The 22,376-nt window shown below is 48.4% G+C and overlaps 2 protein-coding genes across 3 annotated transcripts in view; one reads left to right on the top strand and one right to left on the bottom strand.

Annotated features, from left to right (window-relative positions):
- LOC110387560 overlaps nucleotides 1–22,376 on the bottom strand; it is a 70,194-nt gene that overhangs the window by 26,380 nt on the left and 21,438 nt on the right. For both annotated transcript variants that reach the window (XR_002432606.1, XR_002432605.1), the window contains one exon: nucleotides 12,888–13,009. The gene's annotated coding sequence lies outside the window, so the exon portion shown is untranslated. The remainder of the gene's footprint in view (nucleotides 1–12,887; nucleotides 13,010–22,376) is intronic.
- UBASH3B (ubiquitin associated and SH3 domain containing B) overlaps nucleotides 1–22,376 on the top strand; it is a 60,287-nt gene that overhangs the window by 31,273 nt on the left and 6,638 nt on the right. Inside the window, exons 2-11 of the mRNA XM_021375774.1 lie at nucleotides 6,153–6,206; nucleotides 6,802–6,988; nucleotides 7,508–7,706; nucleotides 9,156–9,325; nucleotides 10,670–10,878; nucleotides 17,218–17,353; nucleotides 17,760–17,880; nucleotides 18,783–18,905; nucleotides 20,618–20,710; nucleotides 21,404–21,548. Of these exons, the coding sequence (XP_021231449.1) occupies nucleotides 6,153–6,206; nucleotides 6,802–6,988; nucleotides 7,508–7,706; nucleotides 9,156–9,325; nucleotides 10,670–10,878; nucleotides 17,218–17,353; nucleotides 17,760–17,880; nucleotides 18,783–18,905; nucleotides 20,618–20,710; nucleotides 21,404–21,548 (1,437 nt within the window). The remainder of the gene's footprint in view (nucleotides 1–6,152; nucleotides 6,207–6,801; nucleotides 6,989–7,507; nucleotides 7,707–9,155; nucleotides 9,326–10,669; nucleotides 10,879–17,217; nucleotides 17,354–17,759; nucleotides 17,881–18,782; nucleotides 18,906–20,617; nucleotides 20,711–21,403; nucleotides 21,549–22,376) is intronic.

The raw sequence follows: 22,376 nt of genomic DNA, 5'->3' as shown, positions 1-22,376 counted from the left end.
TAGAAATACATAGCAGCGCTTTTCCCGGCCTCCTTTCTGGTGGCGTTTCCCATTGCTCTCTCTTTCCTATAACCGAGCTCGGCGTTCGCCAGCTGGGAGCAAGCAGCCACCGCTCCGGAAGGAATAGGAAGAGAACCACTGAGCCCTGTCATGATGTCAGGTACCTTCTGTAAATATTTATGTGACCTACAGGATACAGCACAGCTTGACGTCTTGCAGTCTCCGCAGCCACCGTGGAGCCCTGCAGCTCCTGTCAGAGCTCCCATCTTTCAGACAGGACCCGGGTCTCTGCCTAGCTGTGCTCTGCTTCTAGCACTGCCAACCTCACTTGGGGATGTTGCACCGAGCCGCGTGTTCCTGCAGGATCGCAGCGTGCAGCAACGAGCACGCAGCCGGGGGAGGATGAGGCTGTAAGGAGAGCCACTCAGTTAAACGTGGGGAGGCTTTATGTCCTTGTCATGCGCGGAAAGCAGCAGAAGAAAAAGCTGAGGTAGTGCCCGGAGGACTGAGCCAACGCTCGGTGCAGGGAAGAAAAAATAACTCTTGCCACGCACTTGTTATGTTAGAGTGATTTCTTCCTTCCCAAAGCACTCGGGTTTTGCTTTTTTCCTTACAAACTGCAGAAAGGGAACCTACCCGCCCCCTCCCCATAAACAGGAACATGATCCCTAGTGATATCTTCCTGTCCCGTCCCTATTTATAGCGGTAAGGTCACCCGAACGAGAACAGAAACGGGATCATATGATTTTTGGTGACCAACTGAACGAAATATTGAGAATTCAGAGGAACGCATTGGAATAACCCATGACACAAAACGTTTGGAAAGAACACCTCAACACGGTTTTCTTTGTAGGATAGCAAAGCAGTTCTTCAGACAAGCAGTCAATTATTTGGAGTTTGGCTGTTTTCCCTTACAACAAGTAATCAAGTAATTAAACGGACAGGAGTTGTGCTTGCAAAATTGTTCTTCAATGGGCAGTTGCTTATTGAAAGCCCAAAATAGCCACATGTCTACTACTGTGCCATTAATAGTAAAAACAATTGATGAAAAAGAAAAAATTAAGGGATCTGCAGACGTCACTTAAGGGGCGGTTTGGAAACAAAGAGCTGGGAATTTCATTGTTTGCAAAGAATTTGTAACTGTTTCCCTTTAAATATAGCTACAACGCAGCCTACAGGTTCAGGTAGGCTGATGGGAGTTGCTGGCCTTGCAACCCATTCTGCACTGACAACCGTACTCCAACCAGCACCTGCAGCCCCATCCAGAAAATACCCGTTGTTGTCCCGTCAAGCCAACGTTTTATTCGTTATTCCTTTAGGCTGAAAGATGTCAGGGCTGAAACAGCTACACGCACCTGTTGGAAGGCTTGGTTGCCTAAATGCCCATTCTGTGCGCGCACGCAAACAAGCAAAAATAAGACTGCTTATTTCATAAACCTAACCAAAACGTTCTGTGGGGCAGCATTCCTCTTTCAAACTCATTTGGCATAAATTACGATCCGTAATTCCTATCTTATCATGTCAGGCAGCTTCAAACTGAACCTAATGATGAGGAGAGCCAAGTTCTTCCATCATGTTTAATGCAGTTTCCAGCAAATCTTTATTTACGCAGCTAAATATTTTATGGGCCAAAGATTCGGGGCTACTTGAAATGATGAATTCATCCCTCCGAGGGGTTTTGTTCACGGATAAGAAGTTTGTCTAGGCTTGAGGAACATAATGAAAGGGAAGATTTAGTCATTCCCTTTCTTTTACGGGCTGCCTCCCTCCTTCCATTGCTCATTCACAAATCCCTGGTGCCTCTGTAGGCAGACAGCTCGTAGGTGGATCTGAGGTAGAGGCTGCTGCTGGCCTCTGTGAGCTGCGACGTGCAGCAGGGCCAGCTCCTTCCTACAGACCAAAGGGTCAGCTGTGCCTACGGCAGGGTGAGAATCTCTGCTTATCGTAGCAAAAGGAGAGCCAGCGGGAACGGGGAAATTCAGCCCCAGGCAGCAGCCAGAGGGGCCGAGTCTTTATGAATTAGACATCACTGCTGGAGGACAAGCGGGAGCTCTGCACCCAAGGGCTCGGCCCTGCTGCGTGACTCAACCCTTGCACGGGGAGCCCCCGCTCCCTGCCTGCCCCCAGCACCACCCCAGTGTGTGCACACCCACGCACACCCCCAGCACGGCCATGTGTTGGCCACTCTCTGCCCTCCGTGCCCCAACCCTAGGGAGAAAATGGAACGCGCTCATTTAAATACCTCTTAATAGTTCGCCCCTGCCCCTCTCTTGTGCAATTTGCATCAACTTTGCTGCTTGCTAGGTCGTTAACCTGTGTGCTAGGCACTGCTGGCAGCAGTGCACACCCTCCTTTTTTAAAATGGACTGGAGTAAGAAAGCTGAGCAATTACAAAGGATTTCTGCGCGGTGCTACTGAGACCGAAGGCTCTCTTTATGGTTAATGCATCATTCCCCATTACAGTCATTTCCTCTGAAGTAAATGGGATTTTGCCATTATACTTTATGTTTATTGATATATATTTCCTAGCTGAATTGACGTGATTCTGTTGCTTTTTTTTTTCCTACCCTGAAATTGCAGGAAGCCAAAAATCCTTCAACAGTAATGAGTTAAATTCTGTAGTGTGCAGAGCTCTGCACTCTCCCATTAAGTGGGCTGGGATTAAAGCGGGCACCATTTACACATTAATATGTATTCCAGAATACACACTATGTATGGCTGAGGGGTCAATTGTTTAGCTGGGACACTTCCCAGCAGCATCTCAGTGCTGTTTAACCAGAGGGAGACCTTCCTTGTGACTTGACACTGAAGAGTGGGGTTAAACAATCAAAAATATCTGATTCTTTGTGGTGGCTGTGATCCCTGCAGTGCTCTTGGAAGGTGCAGCTATTAGCATCTTTCCCCCCCACTGCACACCTGCAGTTGGACGTAGCATCTCCCTCCCTTTCTCTTCTATTTGCTGTCTGGTGCTGCTGTGCATTGCTGATTGAGCATCCTGTACCTCATCTCCAGAGGCAGCAGCAGCTGAGAGATGGAGGACTGAGTGGGTTGAGGGGCTGCTAATGCTGCACAAGACTTCTTACTCTTTCTGAATCCAGATGCAATGTTGACATGACCAGAAATGGTCACTGTGTGAGGGCAGCTGAATAGACTCAGAAAAACAAGTTATTTTCTTGCCTTTTTTCCTTTCTCATGTCACAACACCACTTCTTACCCCTAAGCTGCAGTGCTGCACCCAGTCCTTGCTACCCAGCATGGGTAAATCTGAGCATCTAAGCTATAGCTAGTCACCTAATTAAGCGACCTGATTTTTTCTCAGCATCTGAGTTTTGTCTTCCAGCTCCCGCTGCATTCAGCAGCTGGGAAAATCAGGCCACTTCTCAAAGTGGCCAAGCATAGCCGAGACTGGTTTGGAGCCCTCAGCTTCTTAAAAGGGCCTCAGAGCAGGAGCAGACACAGTAAGGGTCCTCTCCATGTCCTGACTACAGAAAATGCTGTTTGGGAGGGGTTCAGTGCCTGCCCTCACCAGGAGCTAGCAGTCATCGGCAGCATTCCTAGTGCTAAATTAAAAAAAAATAAAATCTCTCAGCTTCAGGTCCCGTGATAAAAATACACCTTGCCTTTTGTTTGCTTTATGCAGTGTTTCCTCCTTGTGCGGAAAATTAAATTGAAAAGGGAGTTTATTGTCCCTGTGGAGAAAGAGGCACCTTCTGAAATTGCTCATGGACAAAAGTGCGTGGGGCCCAGCCTAATGCTTTCTGACGCCCTTTGGGGTCCCAGGAGTACAAAGGCAGGGAGGAAGGAGCCGCAGTCAAATCCAACAGAGCTCCATTGTGCAGCTTGTTCCAAGGAAACATCAATTCATGAAGCCAACAAGTTAACAAGGGTGGGTGGCAGAGCCGTCTGCCCTGCTAGATTCCTTCAGAGATCTGCTCTGGGGGCTGGAGAGCGTAAATAGAGAGAGCAGCTTGTCTGCCCGCACCGTGCAGCAGGAGAAACTGCTCATCTCAAAGCCACAGCTTTTCTGGGAGGGCATTCTGAATTCACTGCCTCGGACACAACGCAGATAGACACGCTCCCTAACAATGGTTAGGGAGCTGAATTTAGTAGTGTTGGAAAGAGCCTAGGCAACTGGGGGGAGGGGGGAAGGTCAAATGAGCAAAGCAATGCAACAGAAACGTTGGATGAAACCACAGTGAGGAAAAGCTGCGGGCGGGCAGCAGAGGCAGCTGGTCATCGCTCTGTCCGAGGAGCAGCCTGTGCAGGGGGACAGCTTTCTGCAGAACTGCTGCGAGCAAAGCAGTGGCTGCTGTGCAAAATGCATCTGGGCCAGCCTAGGCAAAGGTCTGCCAGGCAGAACAGAGCCAGCCATGATGCCGGCCCGTCCTTGCAGAGGCAGGTGCTGGGACTAGCGGATCTCAGATGAGTGCTGGCAGATAAGGGCAGCAGAGCGCTTCAGGAGGAAGTATTTTCATAATCACACATTTGCAACACAGGCCTTTTGTGCAGCATTATCTTTCTGCCTTCCTCTTACTCTCAAAATGAACAAAAATATGTATATTCAAGGGGTGGGGAAGCCAGTGGCAGAGCTGAAACACAGCTGAGTCAACAACACGCGTCTGTGACCAAGCGGGTGACATTTCACATTGCTGCACGGTTATCAGAGTGCCCTCAAAAGTCATCGCTGCAGACAGAAAGGGCAACGGGGAAGCACAGAAAGGTCCCACATGGCACCATGGGCAGAAAGAAGCTATGCTGGAGGGCCCCTGCTACCCTAATCCTACAGCCATGGATCATGACCCTCTTCCCTCACTTGGACCATTTCCTACAGCCAACCCGACACTTCCCTGCAGCAGATAACACAGGGTACTCAGTGCGCTGATCCTGTCCCTTTGGTCAGACACATCTCCTCTGGCTTCAAGACGTCAGCAAGCTTTCTGAATTACCATTAAACTGTAACATACCATTTTTAGTAGGTTACTGCTTGAGGCCAGCCACCGTAAGCTAGACATTTTTCTGTCCTCAGTCACATTTTGTCGTTAATAGCTCTGAGACACCCCATCTGCTTCTGGCACTGCCATCTGCAGGATCCCTTCCCCTGCCTTTGGAGGCTGCCTGGGACCCCACTGCCAACGCCGTGTGCTCCTCAGCCCTTCCTCCTCCCACGCCATTTTGCACAAGTGCGTGCCGAGGGATTATCTGTTGTGAATTAGATTAAACCAACATCCCCTTCAGGCTGACCTCCTTCCTACCACATCTGTAGCTCTTGAGAGCAGCGCTGCCCTTCTTCCTTAAGCAGGAAGCTTTGAAATGAATTCAAGGTGCACTGGCCTCCTGACACCCAGCCGAGGGTGATTTCTGCCCCCAAACTCTATCGTTTCTGGCTTTTTCTGCCTCCTTCATTCATGATTTTTCCTAAATATTTATGCCTTTTGGATGCTGGGTGGAATCCTCATTTTGGCAGACAAAGCATTACAAAGCTGAGCTGATCCACTGCTGCATTTCAGCCCCGAGCGCTTGGAAACGCTGCTGGGATAAAAAGGCAGCACCACACGGGTTCGTTCTGCAACTGAACAACTCGCTTACCAGAAGACTTCGGCCTTGTTAGCTGGAGTTAAAAGGGATCTACAGGCACCCTGATGGGAAATAAACTAAAGAAGAGCACATTCACGTAGCAAAGGGATGAAGGGAGCTCGTACATTTTGGCAGGTTATTCTAACCGGGAAAATCTCAGGTTTGTGCCCCCTGGTGGTAACTGCATCTCTTGTCCTCAGTGCTGCTGCACCGCCTGCACGTCAGGGCCGAGCCTCACCCACGGTCACAGCAGCAGAAATCAGCTCTAGGCCCGAGACAAATAATTGCAGGAGTAGATTGCAACACAGGGCGCCCTTGGTTTGGATGCCTGATGGGTGCCTGCAATTACATTAATTATCCTCAGCTTCACCCCCGAAGTTTGACTCATAGTTTTTCTGTATATATTCATAATACATAACCCTACTAAGAGGGAATTAAGGCAGAACTTAGGCTGTAGTTAATGTGAGGCTAAAGGTGTCTGTCTTGCTTGGTTCACTGTCTTGCCAGAAAATGGATGTGACTAAACCCATATAATCCATCAGCACTGAAATGCTCTCCTCGTTTTGCTTTCTCTTCAGACAAAAAGCACTGGCATCGACAGGGGGAAGAAGCGTCCAAGCAGCATGCGACTGGTTGGTATGAAGTAATACACCTTCAAATGAGTAAAAGAAGTCAGTGGCTTTAATGGCTAAGATTTTAGCCCTTAGAAGGTAGAATGTTACTGCAGATGTTTTGATGGGAATGTGGCCTGAAACACAGTTGCAATTAGAGGCCCGATGTTTGAGGGCTGTAAATAAACAATGGAGAAAAAAGCCTTGTCTGAGAGTTTGTGATCTCTAGTAATAGCAAAAAAAAAAAGGGGGAGAGAAAGGAACTAGTCCTCTCTCCACCCCAGGGCCCAAACAGAAAACTGAGAGCAGCCTTCTCAGAGATGCCCAGCAATTTCCAGTGCTTTCCCCGCTGTGTTTTGCAGAGTGTATGTCAGAAAGGCAGGGGCAGTGAATGAGGTCACATCTTCAGACCCTCAGCCTGAAACTAAAAACCAATTTTCTCTATTACTTAGTAGTGGTAATGGGCTGCAAGAAAGACGGTGCACCTCTCTGCCTGACCCCCAAGAGTTGATTTCTTCCATAAAGGGAGAAGGAAACAGAGTGAGGACAGGGGAAGGTGATTTTGTTGAAGAAAACACCTTTATATGCCAGTCTAACCCTCCGTTCTCCCTCTCAGGCTGTTCTCCCACGTGGGTGATCCGTTCCTGGATGACACCCTGCCTCGGGAGTACGTCCTCTACCTGCGCCCCACCGGCCCCCTGGCTCAGAAGCTCTCCGAGTTCTGGCAGCAGTCGAAGCAGATCTGTGGGAAGAACAAAGCTCACAACATTTTCCCACACATCACCCTTTGCCAGTTCTTCATGGTAAACCGGAGCTCCTCTTTCTGCCGCCTTTATGCATGCGTTCGTCAGCAGCCCTTGCCAGGCTCAGGCTGGAGACACTGCGCGCTTCAGTCAGTCCTGCAGAAGGGTTTGTGCTCAGGAATTCAGGGGGTTATGACAAGAAGTGCCTGCTGCCTGGGCTTGGTGAGGAGGTAATTGGGTTTTAAGCCAGCTGTTTTCAGGGAAGAGCAGCAGAGCAAATTCTCGTCATCTCAAGTGATTGTTAACACGAGAAGAGTGTGCGCAGGGGGATGAGGCTCGGGAGGTCACTTGGGGATAGCTGATCCTGCTTGGAGGACAAGGGAGGGGCAGAGGACTTCTGAAGATGCCTGCTCCTGTCACCCCGTGCTTTTTCTCACTGTGCCAGCAGAGGCAGACCATTCATACAGCACCGTTCACACGCACACACTTGAGCCTTCCCTTTCTCTACCAAATGCGTAGTACAGGCGGGTTAGGATCCATTCTCCACCTGAGCAGTGCTTGTGCTGTTTCCCTTGGCAGTGTGAGGACAGCAAGGTCGATGCTCTCACTGAAGCCCTGCAGGCCACCGTGATGCGCTGGAAATGCAAATTCCCTGCCCCTCTGCCCTTGGAGCTCTACACGTCCTCCAACTTCATCGGGCTTTTTGTCAAGGAAGAAAGTGCTGAGGTGCTCAAGAAGTTTGCTGCAGACTTTGCTGCAGAGGCTGCCTCCAAAGCAGGTGAGTGACACTACGTTGCATGAAACCCTGCTCTTCTCCCATAGTGGCCATTTCAAAGGAATTGAAACGTCAGGGCTGCCAGCAGGGAAGCAATGATACCTGTGAGCTGGAGGAAGGGTGGTCGGAGAGCAGCACCCCTCCAGGTGCCTTGTTTGTCAGCAGGTTTTCACTTTAAAGATCACCTCACACTTAGTGTCAAGCACGACTCTTGAAAGGGAAGTTGACATTTGGCAGTTCTTTAACCTTTCAGACAGACTGCAGCCTGCGGGGCTCAGCATTTCCTGCTCCACTCGCTGCCACAAAACCTTCCTCAGCCTCAGAAAGGCTGCGCTTGGCTCTTGGCTGCACCTCTGAGATGCACACGGGGCCCTGGGAGAAGACCCAGAGTTCCCTGACCACCTCAAAGGAGCATTCCCACCAGCCCAGCCCACGTCGGTCAGTTCTTTCTTAGGGGAAGCTGGTTGCTGCGCTGCAGTGTGCAGCTCGGTCAGGTTATTACAATGAAGTCCGTGGGGATTTTTTGGAGACCCGGAGCATATTGTCTCTCACTGATCCAAAAAACAAAAAAAAGATGGATGAGCTTGCAAAGCTACCCCTGGCTGGCATTCACAGCCAAGTCTATGAATAGCTGCAATTCTGACTGAATAATCAGTCAAATGTAATTGCAATTTTCAGTTGAATAAGCAAGAGTAAATTACAAGCAAATAATGCATCCTACGTTTTCCACATCCACTGGGAGAGTCCCCGCGTTCCGCATACTTCCACCTTTCTGCTTCGTTGAATCTCTTCCTGATTTAGATTCTGTTTTTTCAGGATCATTTTGAATCATTATTTTACCTATTTCTGCTTTCACAATTTTGGAACATCTTACCCTCAGCGAGAGAGCTAGTAATGCAGCTAATGTTCAAGAAGATGATGTCATCAACTTACATGAATGTGTAAATTCCATGGATTTGTAATTTCCACCATAAGAGAGAGAACAGAGGGAGGGACAGTAAAAATAATGCTGTTTCATTTGCTTATCTGGGAGAGATCCTCAGCTCCCAATGACAGAAAGGCTGCTCCTCACTTGGAAAGCCTCTTTTAGCAGAAGGCCCATGTGATCAGCATTACAACAGTTGTTATCACACCATCCAGAAAAGCCCCTTTTCTGAATTCAAATGACTTTTGGCAGTTTGGCAAGGATGTTTGGTCTACCACCCTGGTGTGACTAAGAACTGAATCAGACCACAAATCCAATCGCTCGATCTGAGGCACAGCGCACACAGGGAGCCCACGTCTGACTTAGCCAAAGCCCTTTCAGAAACTCACCTCCAGTATCTTCTGCTCAAGCCATCTTAAAGAGCTGTGCTACCAACTCCTGCTCACAGCCCACAGCCACTCTCACACCTTAGAAAAGCTGCTAATCTCAACGGCCCCTTGTTGTTAACTGACATCTTCTTGCTGCAGATGTGCACGTGGAGCCCCACAAGAAGCAGCTCCACGTGACGCTGGCCTATCACTTCCAGACCAGCCACCTGCCCACGCTGGAGAAGCTAGCGCAGAACATCGACGTCAAGCTGGGCTGCGACTGGGTGGCTGCCATATTCTCCCGAGACATACGCTTCGTTAACCACGAGGTACATGCTTTAGAGCTTGTTTCAGCCCAAAATGAAATGTTTACCCTCATGGCCTATAGGCTTCGATGACTCCCGGGTTCTAAAGCTGCAGTGTTTAAGCCCCATATAGTTTTCTTGATACTGCTGTTGTCTAATGCAATATACAGAAAAAAAAACACATTTCCATTCTGCAAACTGGGACCTTGGGCACAGAGAAACCAGCCTGGAGATTGGTCTCATCTCCTGTATGTGTCTCCAGGTCAGGTGTTTAAGTCTGACCCAGTCACCTGAGGCTCTCTTTGCAGTCAGCGCAGTGAAACGGGCACCTCCAGAAAGAGCACCATCCTCCTCTCCTATCCAAAGAGCCAACTTGTCCTTTAGAAGCTGCAAGCAGTCAGTGCTATCACCAATCACAAAGGGAGCTGCTGCTGAAAACCTGCTCACATCTGTGCATATCTCACTTAAGGCAGCCATGTGTGAGAGCTTTGGCCTTGTGCTATCAGGTGACAGCGACTGGTTTCCACCTCCCTTTGAAGATACCACAAATATCTAGGAGGATTAATGAGCAAATGGGCTGACGCCATCTGAGCTGATCCCAGTTTTTATCTGCATAGCAGCACTGAAGCAGTTAGACTTGCCAGGGACAGCAGGGTGCTTATTCTCCCCTTCAGTGAGGACTGCTACAGCCATTCCTAAGGAAAGTCACTGGTAGACATTCAGTATGTGTGGATTCCTCACGCTCCAGAGCAGATCACAGAATTGTACTCACCAATCTTTCCCCCACCTTTTTACTTTATCTTGCTCATGCTAGGAAACACCAAAAACCAGGTGGTCACGGCTCAGTATTACTCATCACCTATGAGCACACAGTTCTGAGAGCAGGATGTCACAGATTCAGAGCTGCTGTCACCCCCAGCTCTGTTTCTGCCTTGACTTCAAAAGCAACAGCAATGAGAACTGCTCTTGTAGGTCAAGCACAAGTGGTTACAGCGACGATGGCCAGCGAGCACCAAACCGCTGAGAACTGCAGGTCACAAGAAGAGCGCGGTTCCATTTCAACCAAACACATTTAAGCACGCAGTCATGTCTTTGCCCTCACTTAAAAAACATCCCCTCCTGGTTGTCAAAGACATGACTGGAATCAGAGGGAAGAAAAGCTTTCCAGCAGCAAAGAGTGGGAAGCAGTAGGAATTCCCTCAAGGTAACACTTTCCTGGGTAAAGCACAAAGAGATGCATGATAAGGAGAGCTGCTTACACCCTGAAAAGGTTAAAGGTCTGGCATGGGAGTGCCCCTGCCCCACTCTGCTACAAGTTCCCTTCCATTAACGACCCTTTACTCATTTGTGCTTCTGTTTCTTCCCCAGACTCTGCAAGTGATCTATCCTTACACTCCCCAGAACGATGATGAACTCGAGCTGGTCCCTGGGGACTTTATTTTCATGTCCCCAGTGGAACAAACCAGTACAAGTGAGGGCTGGATCTATGGCATTTCCCTTGCAACCGGCTGTTCTGGGCTACTGCCCGAAAATTACATCACGAAGGCGGATGAATGTGGGACCTGGGTGTTTCATGGGTACGTAAAGCTGCTCAGTCCAGTTCTTGTCACTGCAAGAAGGGGCTCAGCAGTTGCTGTTTCACCTGGGTAAGTGAAGAGTCTCCCAGGGCTGCTGAGAAGGCGGCTTTGGGGGAAACATTCTGGCACACCAAGCCCCATCTGGTAAGCAAAGGAAGAGCAGGTGCTAGCCCCATGCATGGGATTAGAGAGTGATGTGATTTATTTAGCTAGGATGTTACAGCAACTGTTACTCATAGGATGGCTGCTGCTGGTTGACAGAGCTGGAGCAGATGGCCACTGCACGGCCACCGCTGTGTAGGCATCTCTGTGGTGGGACTCGGGTTCACAAAGCTCTGACTTTGAGCATTAATTTGGGAAGTGAGATCTGTTGTGTATGACTCCATGGGGAAAAGGACTCGGGATCAGCAATGTTTCTTCAGATACTTTGCAAGATGATCAGAGTGGTTAGTCACCTGCCTGCCAGTGGCTTCAGTGAGAATCACTTGACTTTTGAATAAGGTTATGCTTTATGCCTCTTGATTTTGATAGGAATTAGATAAACCTAGCAAAAGCCTACTGCTGGACAGGTGGGCCTGGGCAAATCCCACAGGGCTGTCTGCATCCCTAAGCACCCAAACATCTTTGGCACAACAGGGGCACAGGGAATAGCTTCTCTGTAAGAGCACACAATGACAGGGAGAGCAGAAGGACACGTTCCTGCTTGCTGTCTGTCCGATAACCCCGCGCTGGTGCAGAGGCTTGGTTATGGTCACACAGCAAATTACAAAGGGAGAGGATGGAGATACAGAACCAGATGCAGACAGTTCAAATTTCAGTGGGCAAACATGGTCTGTGGGGAGAGCATCAGGGCAGAAAGGGAGCACATGACAGCCATGTCAGCACAGGACAAGCACTGACCTCATTCAGCACTTAGTAGAAACCAATCCAACATCTCTTCAAGTCAAGCAAAATGCAGGAAACAAAAGAGCAAAAAACCCCAGTTTTTTTCTTTGTTTGTGACTTTTCAGGCTTAACACACACGTCATGGTGAACGACAGATGGAGAGCAGACACAGGGCAATTGTAGCTTCCAGGCTTACTTCCAGATGTGATGGCTATGACCGCTGTCCTTCTGTAAACCAGCCCTGGCTTAACCCTGAGTCCTGCCCAACCCCGAACACCTTCAGGCAGGGATAAGCATAGCAAGAGATCACTCATTCATCCCTCTTGTCACAACCATCTATTCTTTTTTTTGCCTGCCCTATGAAAAATGGTCACCACTTACAAAGGGCTTCTACTCATATGTGAGCCAAACAGAACAGTCCTATCTATCCCACATCTGTCACCATCAAACTTCAACTCCTCTTCCATTACAAGGAAAGAAAAGCCCTCAAATAACCAGGGCTTAGTGAAATTACAATCAAGGCACATGGGCAAAGTCAATCAGTGAGTTTGATTGAAGACAGGGTTTAATCAAGACCCTCCCATTTGCAATCCAGCAAAATTGTCTTTTCTTCCCCTAAAATTTCCTCTCCCAAATGGTCTCACATTCACAAATACTGCAGCGCCCTGCTCTGGATTCTGGATTTTTTTTTTTCTTACAGTACCTGGAAGGGTTTTGAGGCCTAGAGGCTAGCATGGGGAACAATTCCTATTGCAGCTAAAAGGAAAGCCAAACATTTTGTAACTCCAGCACCGCTTTGTCTCCAAGCAAGCAAAGAAAGGAAATGCCCCTTCCCTGATTACAGCTAAAGACGATAAATCATGAACCAGAGCATGCAATATGAAGCATTTATCAAAAACATTATTATATACCCGGAAACAGTCTCATTTTACACAACAGCTTCCCGCAGGGAATATTAGGTTACAGAATGTCATCTGGTCAAAACAATATACCAAGCCAAGCACAACCTAAGCCTAACTGCCATCCAGGCCAAGATATTCACCATCAGATCCTCTTGGTAAGAGGAGAACGGAGCGTGAATAACTTCATTTCATAGACGTGAAAGAAAGCATGGCACTACTCACCGGGACTGCAGAACTGCCACGTGGAAGAGGTGGGACCAGTGCCCAGCGCTGGGAGCGGGGCTGCTGGTGGTGAGCAGTGCTTTGTGCTGCTGCTGTGTACACAGCTACGTCCTGCTTCATCCCTGCAGAGGAAGAAAGAAAAAACAGCCATTGAGCTTTCCCTCCTAGTCACAAGAGACTGCATTCTTCTAGTGAAAATCATGCATTATTGAGACCGTTGCTAAAATACAGCTCACTCCGGGCTGCAGCACCCTAGCAGTACCACGCAAGAGATATGGCAGGCAAAATACTATTCTGAGACATTTGAGCAAATCTTTGATATGGCAAAATAAGGTTGCTTCTGTCTGCAGATTAGCTGGCTTTTGAACATTTCTCCTGAAAAAGGTTTCCCTGTTGCACTACTCAAGTGATGCAGAAGCTGAATTCTGGCCTCTGCAGGACGCGGTTTTAGGGCTAACATCCAAATCGTGCCTCGAGTGCTCTGCCCAGCGCGCAGACTTCCATGGTGCTTAACAAATGCAAAACAAAAAGGCATCCCTGTCCTATGGGAAGGTCTGTGCCTCAGCTGCAGACCAACAGGCTGCCATCACTAAGAGACAAGACTGATGAGCTATTTCGTAGGGCAGAACAGCTTTGCTTTCAGGGGCAGAATGTCCATGAAACCAGGTTGTGTCTTGAGGGACTCAGGGTCTGAATCCTTTCTGTCTCCTAGAACAGGAGTGGCATTGCTTCTATTCTGCAGACCCCAAGGATTTGCCGTGCATCTAAACCACGTTTCTCTGCTGCTGTGGCACACTGTGGCATGACTGGACCTGCTAGGGACTGGGAAGGGAAACGTTTACTCTCTGACTGGTGCTCTAAGCTGGAAAATAATTGCAGACAAATTGTTTCAGCATCCCATACAACTCTACCCAGATCCTAAACCTATGTAACCCCTTCTTGCCATTCCTGCAGGAAGGGTGATGGTGTTAAGGAGAATTTCATGTTTTCTAGCAGTAGTTTCAGGCACAGTATTAAGCTATGTGGTTACGCAAAAAGAACAGCTGATTTCTTTTATTTTTTCTCCCAGAGTTGTGAGAGGAAAGCTTCAAAAAGCAAAATGCATGAGCCAGAGCTGCTCATTTGGGAAGCCTGATGTTTGTTCTTGATTGCTCTAAATCTTATGATCTGAAAGTCAAGGACGCTTCATGGCAGCTCTGCTGCGAGTTCTGCATCCTGCAAGTGAAAAATAACCTTCCTGAAATGAGCTCGACACTCTCCTCTGGAGTGAAACTGGCTGCGTTTGTATCAGTGTCAGGAGATCTGTTCTGAGCCTGGGAGGGCATCTGGCCATAGCTATGTTAGAAACAAAATGGTTTTTCCCTTGAACGGTACCAAGGTAGAAATCTCCTCCTGGCAACAGCACAACCTGCTGGTGAGCTGAAGCTGCTTGGAATCAATCTGAACTATAGATGCCATCTGTAATAGTGTACATAGACACACACCTCCACGTTAAAACTTCCCCATTGTGAATTAGTGGGCTGCCAAGTCAAAAGGAGAAATGCTCCACCCTCAGCACGCAGAGCCCAGAGGAAGTGGGAAGCCCAGTTAAGGTACAAAAATTGGCCTGCCCCGCAGAAGCCACAAAAACCAAGCACACAATGCAATGGGTCTCTTGCATATACATTTAAAGGCATGCAGCAGAAAAAAAAAAAAGTGCCATCTTTGCATCTGTGGACCCAGCACCATCCAAAAGCTAAAACTTGTGATGATTCCCTGCACTGTTTTTCCATTACCAGCAAAGCCAGAAATAGTCACCTCCTCCACCCCCAAATGGATAGCAGCACTATAGATATTACATAGCAGGCTATTTCGGCTCCCTGAGAGAGGCCAAAGCTATTCCTTGCCCCTTTAATAAGCCTGAGAAATCAGGCTTGGTACAAGTAGCAGGGGGAGGAAAAAGAGCCCTAATTTTTCAAGCTATATTTGTGCCTCAGTAGTTTTTTTCCACTATTTTCTTCCCATTCTGCGACAATGGCTGGTTACTTTCCCAGGAGATCCCTCTCATCCTGGTAGCAGTAACAAGGCAGGAGCCCTTTCCTATGATGAGGACTAATGGCGTTGTGTCATGACAGAGACCTTTCCTCCATCATCTCCATTCTGCAAGGGGTTCCTGGCCAGGAGGACGTTGCCTCCAGAACACAGCAGTGTCACCGAGAGCAAGGAAGGCAAAGCATCTCCCCCGTACCATCAAGAAGACAGTAGATGCTATTGTCTGCTTCAGTCTCTGTGTGCCAAGTGGAGGAACCACAAGCCTTTGGGAAAAGCTTCCAAACAATGACCTATGCGTAGAAGATGACTAAGCTGAAATAGCATCAGTGGTTTCTGTTTTCCAGCAGCAGCAAGGAGACACTGCTGAAGTCAGGGGGGTGGCTCTCCTCCAGGCACAGCGAGGTAGGACGCCTTTGCCTCATCACCATTTGCAGTGAATCTGAGCATCTATAAATAGAGTACAGCATCCACGGCCTTTCAGCAAGGGCTTAGGGAGAAAGGAAGTCTCAGGAATGGTGCAGCAGTTCCTCAGGAAGAGGAGCAGTGAAACAAACACTCAGTATTCCCCTGGCTAGTGCCCCTGAAAGACTGCGACGTGGGCAAAGCAGCAAGGGGCTGAGACAGGACGGGGGCTGGGAGCTGCAACGCTGAACTGAAGACAAAGAGCTCAGACTCAAGGTCCACTTTGTACAACAACAGCAATGGCCCTAGCTAAGAACTTCAGCTCCTTCTCACCCTGAGACGTTCACATTTCTGGGCCAGAGAGGATGGATCCGTGTGCAGCTGATTGTGCCCACGCTCCAGGCTGATCGCTGAGCACTGGGATGAACACCTGCCCGTGCTCCCTGCTCGGGGCTTGGCACACGCTGATGCGCTGCAGAGCTGCTGGATCAGAGCTGCCCTTATCCTGCCAGCTGGAAGCGTGCTGTGAGCATCTCCCTGCAATGTATCATATGGATGTACTCTGCACAGGAGGGTCAGACAGGATTTCTCACCCCAGCACCTGGTCACATTTCTCTCAGTTTATCCACCAAGATCTCCTGCCTACATTTAACTGCTTTTCAAGGTCCACCTGGTACCTCGACTCATCCTTGCACCCCAGTCCCACCAGATAAGGGGCCAATATCAGGACTAACGATGTGGCACTTTTTACACCTTCAAAACTGGCACAAGATGCGTGATTTTGCAGATTGGTTCTTTACAAAAATGCAGATGACCTATTTTTGTTCCACTGGTAGAAGCACGGGTGTTATTTTAACAGCAATGAAATGCTCCACTGAGATTTTATCCTAACTAGGTGCTCGTCAGGAAGCAACTTCTGATGTTTTAAGGGCTCTGAAAAGTGCAAGCAAAGGCAACTATTTCTGTCAAAGCAAATGACCACGTACATTAAATGACAATCTTTTTTTAATGACTAAGCAGATGTAGCCCATACAATGCAAGAGAATGAGCAGAGGGTCACTACAAGTTCTGTAATTGCCTGTCACAGCTTGCTCCCCTGGGTCTTGGTCACAGTCCTTGAACGTCTGGGCATGAGAGCTGTACTCAGAGGGAGCGTCAGTAGATAAGCATCTTGAGGGAGAATGGGATCTATTATATCCCTCTGGCCACATTTCACAGGAAGAAGCACTGGGAGAATAAATTCCCACTGTAGATGGGAAATGGAATAGACAGCACTGAAAAATGTAGACACAACCACCCAGACTGAACATGCCACATCCCTACAAGGCAATACAAGCTGTTTTGTGTGCAGGAACCCTGAGAAGTGCCCAGGACGACAGGCAAGGCTGTGCTCCAGCTTTCCACTGTACCCCCTAAGCAGCGAAGCAGCACTGCTCTCCTCACTCCTCCCAGCCAAAAGGAGAGACATAAATAAGACTAGCAGCAGCTCACACCACTAAGGCAAGAGAAAACTCTCTGTAGCAATTAGTTTCCAAACTGGCCCACACAACCCTGGTGAGTAACACGCAGCAGGTCCCCAGATGGGGTTGGTGATGGTCCTGTGGCTGTGAGGAATGTCCTGGCATTTTCCACAAGAACATTAGAGGGCTGACAGCCTCACGGACCAACGCCTGCACACTGCTGTTCCATCAAACTGTTCCTAAGGAAATAGGAAGCCCATTAAGACAAGGTTCATCTCTTCATGTGTGCTTATTACCTAGCAAGGCGCTCTCTAGGCAGAACTAAAATACAAATAATAATGTAATAATACGAACAACAGTAATTATCATCTGTTCCTGCAGACTGCAGCCCGAGGCCTGAAGCGCTCCCAAAGCAATCACCTTTCTGTTTCTGGCAGGTCCTACTCGATCCTGAACACCACATCCTCCCCCTCCCTTCAAGCTTTCACCGACGGAGCTCTGGAAAGAAGACAGCAGGAAGACCAAGGGCCTGGGGACACAGGGCCACTCACTATCATCTGCCAAAACGTGCAGGTAGGGACCCACACACACACACAGAGATCACACACACTTTCAGTAACAAGTTACCAGCAACTGTTTATTTCCCCAGTAGTTATCTCCTCCAGTCCCCTCTCATTGCCTGTGTTGGAAGTTTCCACTTGCAACTCTCTACCAGCTTTAGAAGGGCACAACAAAGCACACACTGAGAAGACATCGCTATCCAAGCCCTGCTCTTTGCAGCATGTGGCAGGGCCCCATCCTCTGCTCAGTTTGGCAGTTTTACACCAGCGTAGCCTCAACTTGAGAAGAGTTTCCTGTACCTGCATTTGCACGAGGCTAAAGCAAGAGCCGGCCGGCCCTGGGTGCCATTAGTAAATCAGATCTCAGAAAAACACTTGCACTTTCATGAAGACCAAACTCGCTGTCATTTTTCTTCCAGCCACTGCGAATAAGCAGTCAGCCGGGGCCTCAGAAACGCTGCCTCTTCGTCTGCAGGCATGGGGAGAGGATGGACGTCGTTTTTGGGAAGTACTGGTTGTCACAGTGCTTTGATGCCAAAGGTGAGCGGGCTCCTGCACATCCCTCAGGCTCCGGGTTTCGGTGAAGGAGGGAGAGTAACAGCTGCCCAGAGCAAAGCTTACCTGGAAGCTCTGGTTTCCAAACACAAAGAGGTGCTTAGACACTGTGACAGTAAGGCTGCGCCAGAGGCAGCAACAAAAGCCAGGGCATCACCTAAAGAGCATTCTTACGTGGAAATGATGTTGGTAGTCAATGTCCAATGCAAACACCTGTTAAAACTTCATATATTTTGTTCTCAGACCTAAATGTAAATGGTTACAGTTCAGAGTGCCTTTCAGGGCACAAACTGGAGATTGCAACCCAGTAATATGACTATGGGCAAGGCCTGAAGGCTGAGTCTGCCATGAGTCCCCAGTATATCTCTATACATACGCACGCTTGAGTCTGTAGCTGTAGCCCATGATTATAATCTCAGGCTCTGTCAGCTTTAGAGCTGTTTGGAAATGTATCCAAAAAAGTGTTTTTTCTATTTGAAAAACACCCATTTCTTGCAGACAAAGTTCTTGGAAAAAGAGATGATTTCACAGCTACCTTCTTTCCAAATTGCATTTGAAGAGCTCTGATATTTTCACCCTCCACAGAAGTATACAATTGGGTGTTTCATTTGTTGCAGGATGGAAGTTATTTTCCTTTTGGCAATTAAACCAGCCCTAAAGGTAACTTGAAAATATCAGGAACATTCCTTGCAGATTTTCAATGAATACAGCTTAATTTTATCAGGTTCTTGGTAGTTTTACATGGGAAACACTGCTTGGCAGCCAGGTCTAGGCAGCGCCTGCAAGGAGCAGACATTGCAGTGCAGGAGGGAGGAAACAGGCGCGATGCTTTCCGCCTCTCTCTGACCTAATAACTCCATCAGCTGCTCCTGACCTCTCCCTCGCAGGCAGGTACGTGCGCAGTAACCTGAACATGCCTCACAGCTTACCTCAAAGGAGCGGCGGGTTCAGGGATTATGAAAAAGACGCGCCCATCACCGTGCTTGGCTGCACGCAGGCGAGGCTTGTTGGTGAGTCGTTGCCCCTGGCAGACACGAGTTTGCCCAGGAAGCTTTGCTATCTCCCTCCCACGCACCCAGCCACAGAAAGAGAAAACACAAGGCAGAAAAAATGAATCGGGGCCCCGAACGAACAGGATTTAGGTGTTTCAAGAACCTTCGTGAAGTCTCTTCACTGGCAAGCCTCCTCTTGCCTCATTCAGGTGCTGCAGCTGAAGGAAAGGCAAAGCACAAACCCCAGGCTGTGGTATAACGTCACAGCCATAAGCAGTGTGAGCGTAGTGCATTTAGTACAGCCCTGTTGTGCTGCACAGGAAGATGCTGTTATTACCAAGGCCACTGAGAAACGCAGCAGTGAATGCAGAATGCGGTTTTCCCTGATGTTGACTCTTCCAATTTGATCTGCAGTTCACTACCCCGATGTACTTTGTGTGGCCTGTCTGGCTTTATGTTTGCATGGCAAAAACACAGTCCAAATTATTCCCAGTGCTCACCCATCTTTGTCCCCAACTTCTGATCCTGTTGGTTCGTGTACAGAAAGAAGATTATTCAGTAGCCAAGGAGCAGATATTAAACCCAGTGACTAAGGGAGCCCGGCCCCCCAAAGGACACAAGCTTCAGAGAGCAGCACTTGGCATTTTCTCAAATTCAGATCCTTCAGAGCACTTCACATTGGTCACATTCAAAGTAGGGCAGCTAAAATTATACTCGCTTTTTAAACAAAAATAAATCACCGCACGGCAGCGGGATGCACGCTCTCCAGGCCACATGGCATCAGGGTTTGCAATATGCACATAACAGAAGGCGAATCCAGGAGCAATCGCAGCGCACTTGGCCGCTGTCATTAAATGGTCCGGGCACACAAGAGTGTACGTGACCAGGCACCATCCAGCTGCCCATGCTGCTGTGGCACCAGCCTGACCTTGGCACTTGCTGGAGCCCTAATTCCTCCCATAACTGAGCAAACGAGCAGCAGCCCCATGGCAGAAGGCTGCTACGCACACGCTCTAAATTACCCCGCTTCTCCCAAGAGATTTAGAGATTGCTTTGACATGGTTACAGCCATCGTTAAACACATGAAGTCGAGGTTAATAACCCCTTCTCGCTCCCACCTTTGTGCCCTGCCTCTTCAAATGGAACAAAACCACGGCTCTCGTAGTGCAGCAGTGTGTGATGCTTAGAGCCCTGTTCTCATTTGGTTCCCTTCGGCTTCGCAAGAATATTAATAACCCTAAGAGTGGAGTTGATTCTTATCTCATTTTCAGTGATCTTCCACCTATGTAATGAAATGGTAATTTATACTAGCAAAGAATCGAGCCAATTGAATTAAGTTGGGTTTGAATTAAGTTGACTCATTCTGATTTATGACTTATAAATGAAATTAAATGAAATTCAGGCTCTCCACAATTTTTCTCTCCGTGCACTATTTGCTTTTTGGCTAAGTGTAAGAGAAGGAGAAAGAGCAAAAGCTGCTGTGCTTTCTTTGCATACTGGTTAAGTACATACAAGCACATGGCACAAGAGACATAGAAAAATGTCCCAGTTCCACAGCTGTGCATGCAGTAATAATAAAATATGATGGGTACATTCATTTCCTGAGACACGAGCAGTGCAGCTGGGAAGCTCTTGCAGCTCCTTGCTGGGTGGCAGATACCTGCACGCTGCTGTTGTTGGTACCATGCCTTTGTCAGTTTTTATTCACAGGTTTTAAAACTTGCTTGCAGGTGAAGCCTTGCTAGAAACTAACACCATTGTAGACTACATCTACAGCTCCCCGTCCCTTCGGTGCGTGCAGACAGCACACAATATCCTGAAAGGTAAGAACCCATCGAGCAGGAAATGCTGCATTCTTGTTGCTTTCTGGGAAAAACACCGCCAACCAGATAAAAGGCAACCCGGCATGGGAAAGCCAAGCAAATGGGAATTCAGGGCGAGGATTATTTCTGTGGGAGTGTACCTTGCAGCAGAGCACCACCTCCTGGAAGGAGCCTTCTTCTTACTGCATGGTGGGATGAGTGTATAGAAGTGGCCTGCCAGCCCCATGACCAGCACAGGGCTGGGGTGGGTTCTGTCCCCACAAAGAAGCCAGAACTGTGTTTGGGCAGATCCAGCTCAGTTCCTTGCTGCCGTGGTGCTTCCACAGCAATGGCACAACGCAGTTGCTGCCACAGGAAGAGTAATGCACTGCAAAAACTAGGAAGGGAAACAGCAACGGGGCACAAGATCTCCTGGTATTGGGAACAGTTGGAAAACAGCTCCAAAATGCAGCCACGCCTAACTTGAGAATATTGCATGCAACTGCTGGCCAGCAGTTTACATGCCTTTGCACATTGCATGCCAAGTACATAGATCAACCACTTCCTCTTTTCAGAGTCACTATTAGACAACTGACTACTTAGTGTGAAAAAGACTATTTGAGAATCAAACCTAAGTAGTAGAGCCACAAAGTCTTGCTGCCTTCCCCCACAGCCACTTTCACTGATACCAAGCTTCTTTTCTGCCTTTTGCAGGTATGCAACAAGAGAACAACCTGAAAATTCGAATAGAGCCGGGCTTGTTTGAATGGACCAAGTGGGTGTCGGGGAACACACTACCTGCTTGGATACCCCCCGTGGATTTAGCTGCAGCTACTCTAAGCGTTGATACAACCTACAGGTAGCAGAAAGAGGGGTGGGGGGCATGGATCACTTTGGGGGTTTGTTTTTCAAAGAGGGACACTGCTGAATTTCTAAACCTCAGCAGTGGCTGGGAGCGACCAGAAAACCCTCAAAGTTTGTTTTGACCCTTTTCCTAAAATGTAGGAACTAGGGCTCAGGTCGAGCTGTGCAGCCCTACCTCTGGAGCTCCACATAGAAGTAAAGAAACAACAGAAGTAGCTTTGCTGGCTCAGTTCACTGATGGACTGAATCACATCATGGGTTCAGCAGTGCCTGCCCTGCCCTTCCCCAGGGGAAAGAGCTTGTCTGTCTATCCTGATTAGTGTGGTGATGGATCTTAACTGTAAATTTTGCATCGTCCTGGGGAGCATGTGTACACCTGCCAGGAATTCAAGGTCTCCTGCATCATCAGCATTCACAGGTTTGCTACTAAAGAGCTGAACATGAAACAGTTACTTCTTCTCAGCAGTTGTATCTGAAGTATTTTTAATGCAAAATTCTGCAGGTTCCTGACTTGAGTCTTCGCAGTTTTCAACCCAAAAGCAGTTGGTGAAAGCAAACAAAATAACCATCTGCTCAAAGGCACATTTGAGTGGCAAATGGATAAACACCACTGAGCTTTCCCCGACGTTCGCGCCGCTCAGTCCTGGTGCCACATCCCCCATCCTGCCCACGTAGCTGCTCTGCTGCAGCCCTGCTGCTCTGCCCTCCAGCCCAACACACAAATGCTTTTTACTGTAAACTGCACAGAAATAGGCTAAATAAAACCCGTACATAGCGCAGCAAAGAATAGACAAGTAGATCCGTTTGGGTTTCCTACTCTCAA

Source organism: Numida meleagris, chromosome 23, assembly GCF_002078875.1.
Source record: "Numida meleagris isolate 19003 breed g44 Domestic line chromosome 23, NumMel1.0, whole genome shotgun sequence".
In the NCBI taxonomy this organism is placed as follows: domain Eukaryota; kingdom Metazoa; phylum Chordata; class Aves; order Galliformes; family Numididae; genus Numida; species Numida meleagris.
This window is presented reverse-complemented; position numbering and strand designations above follow the sequence as displayed.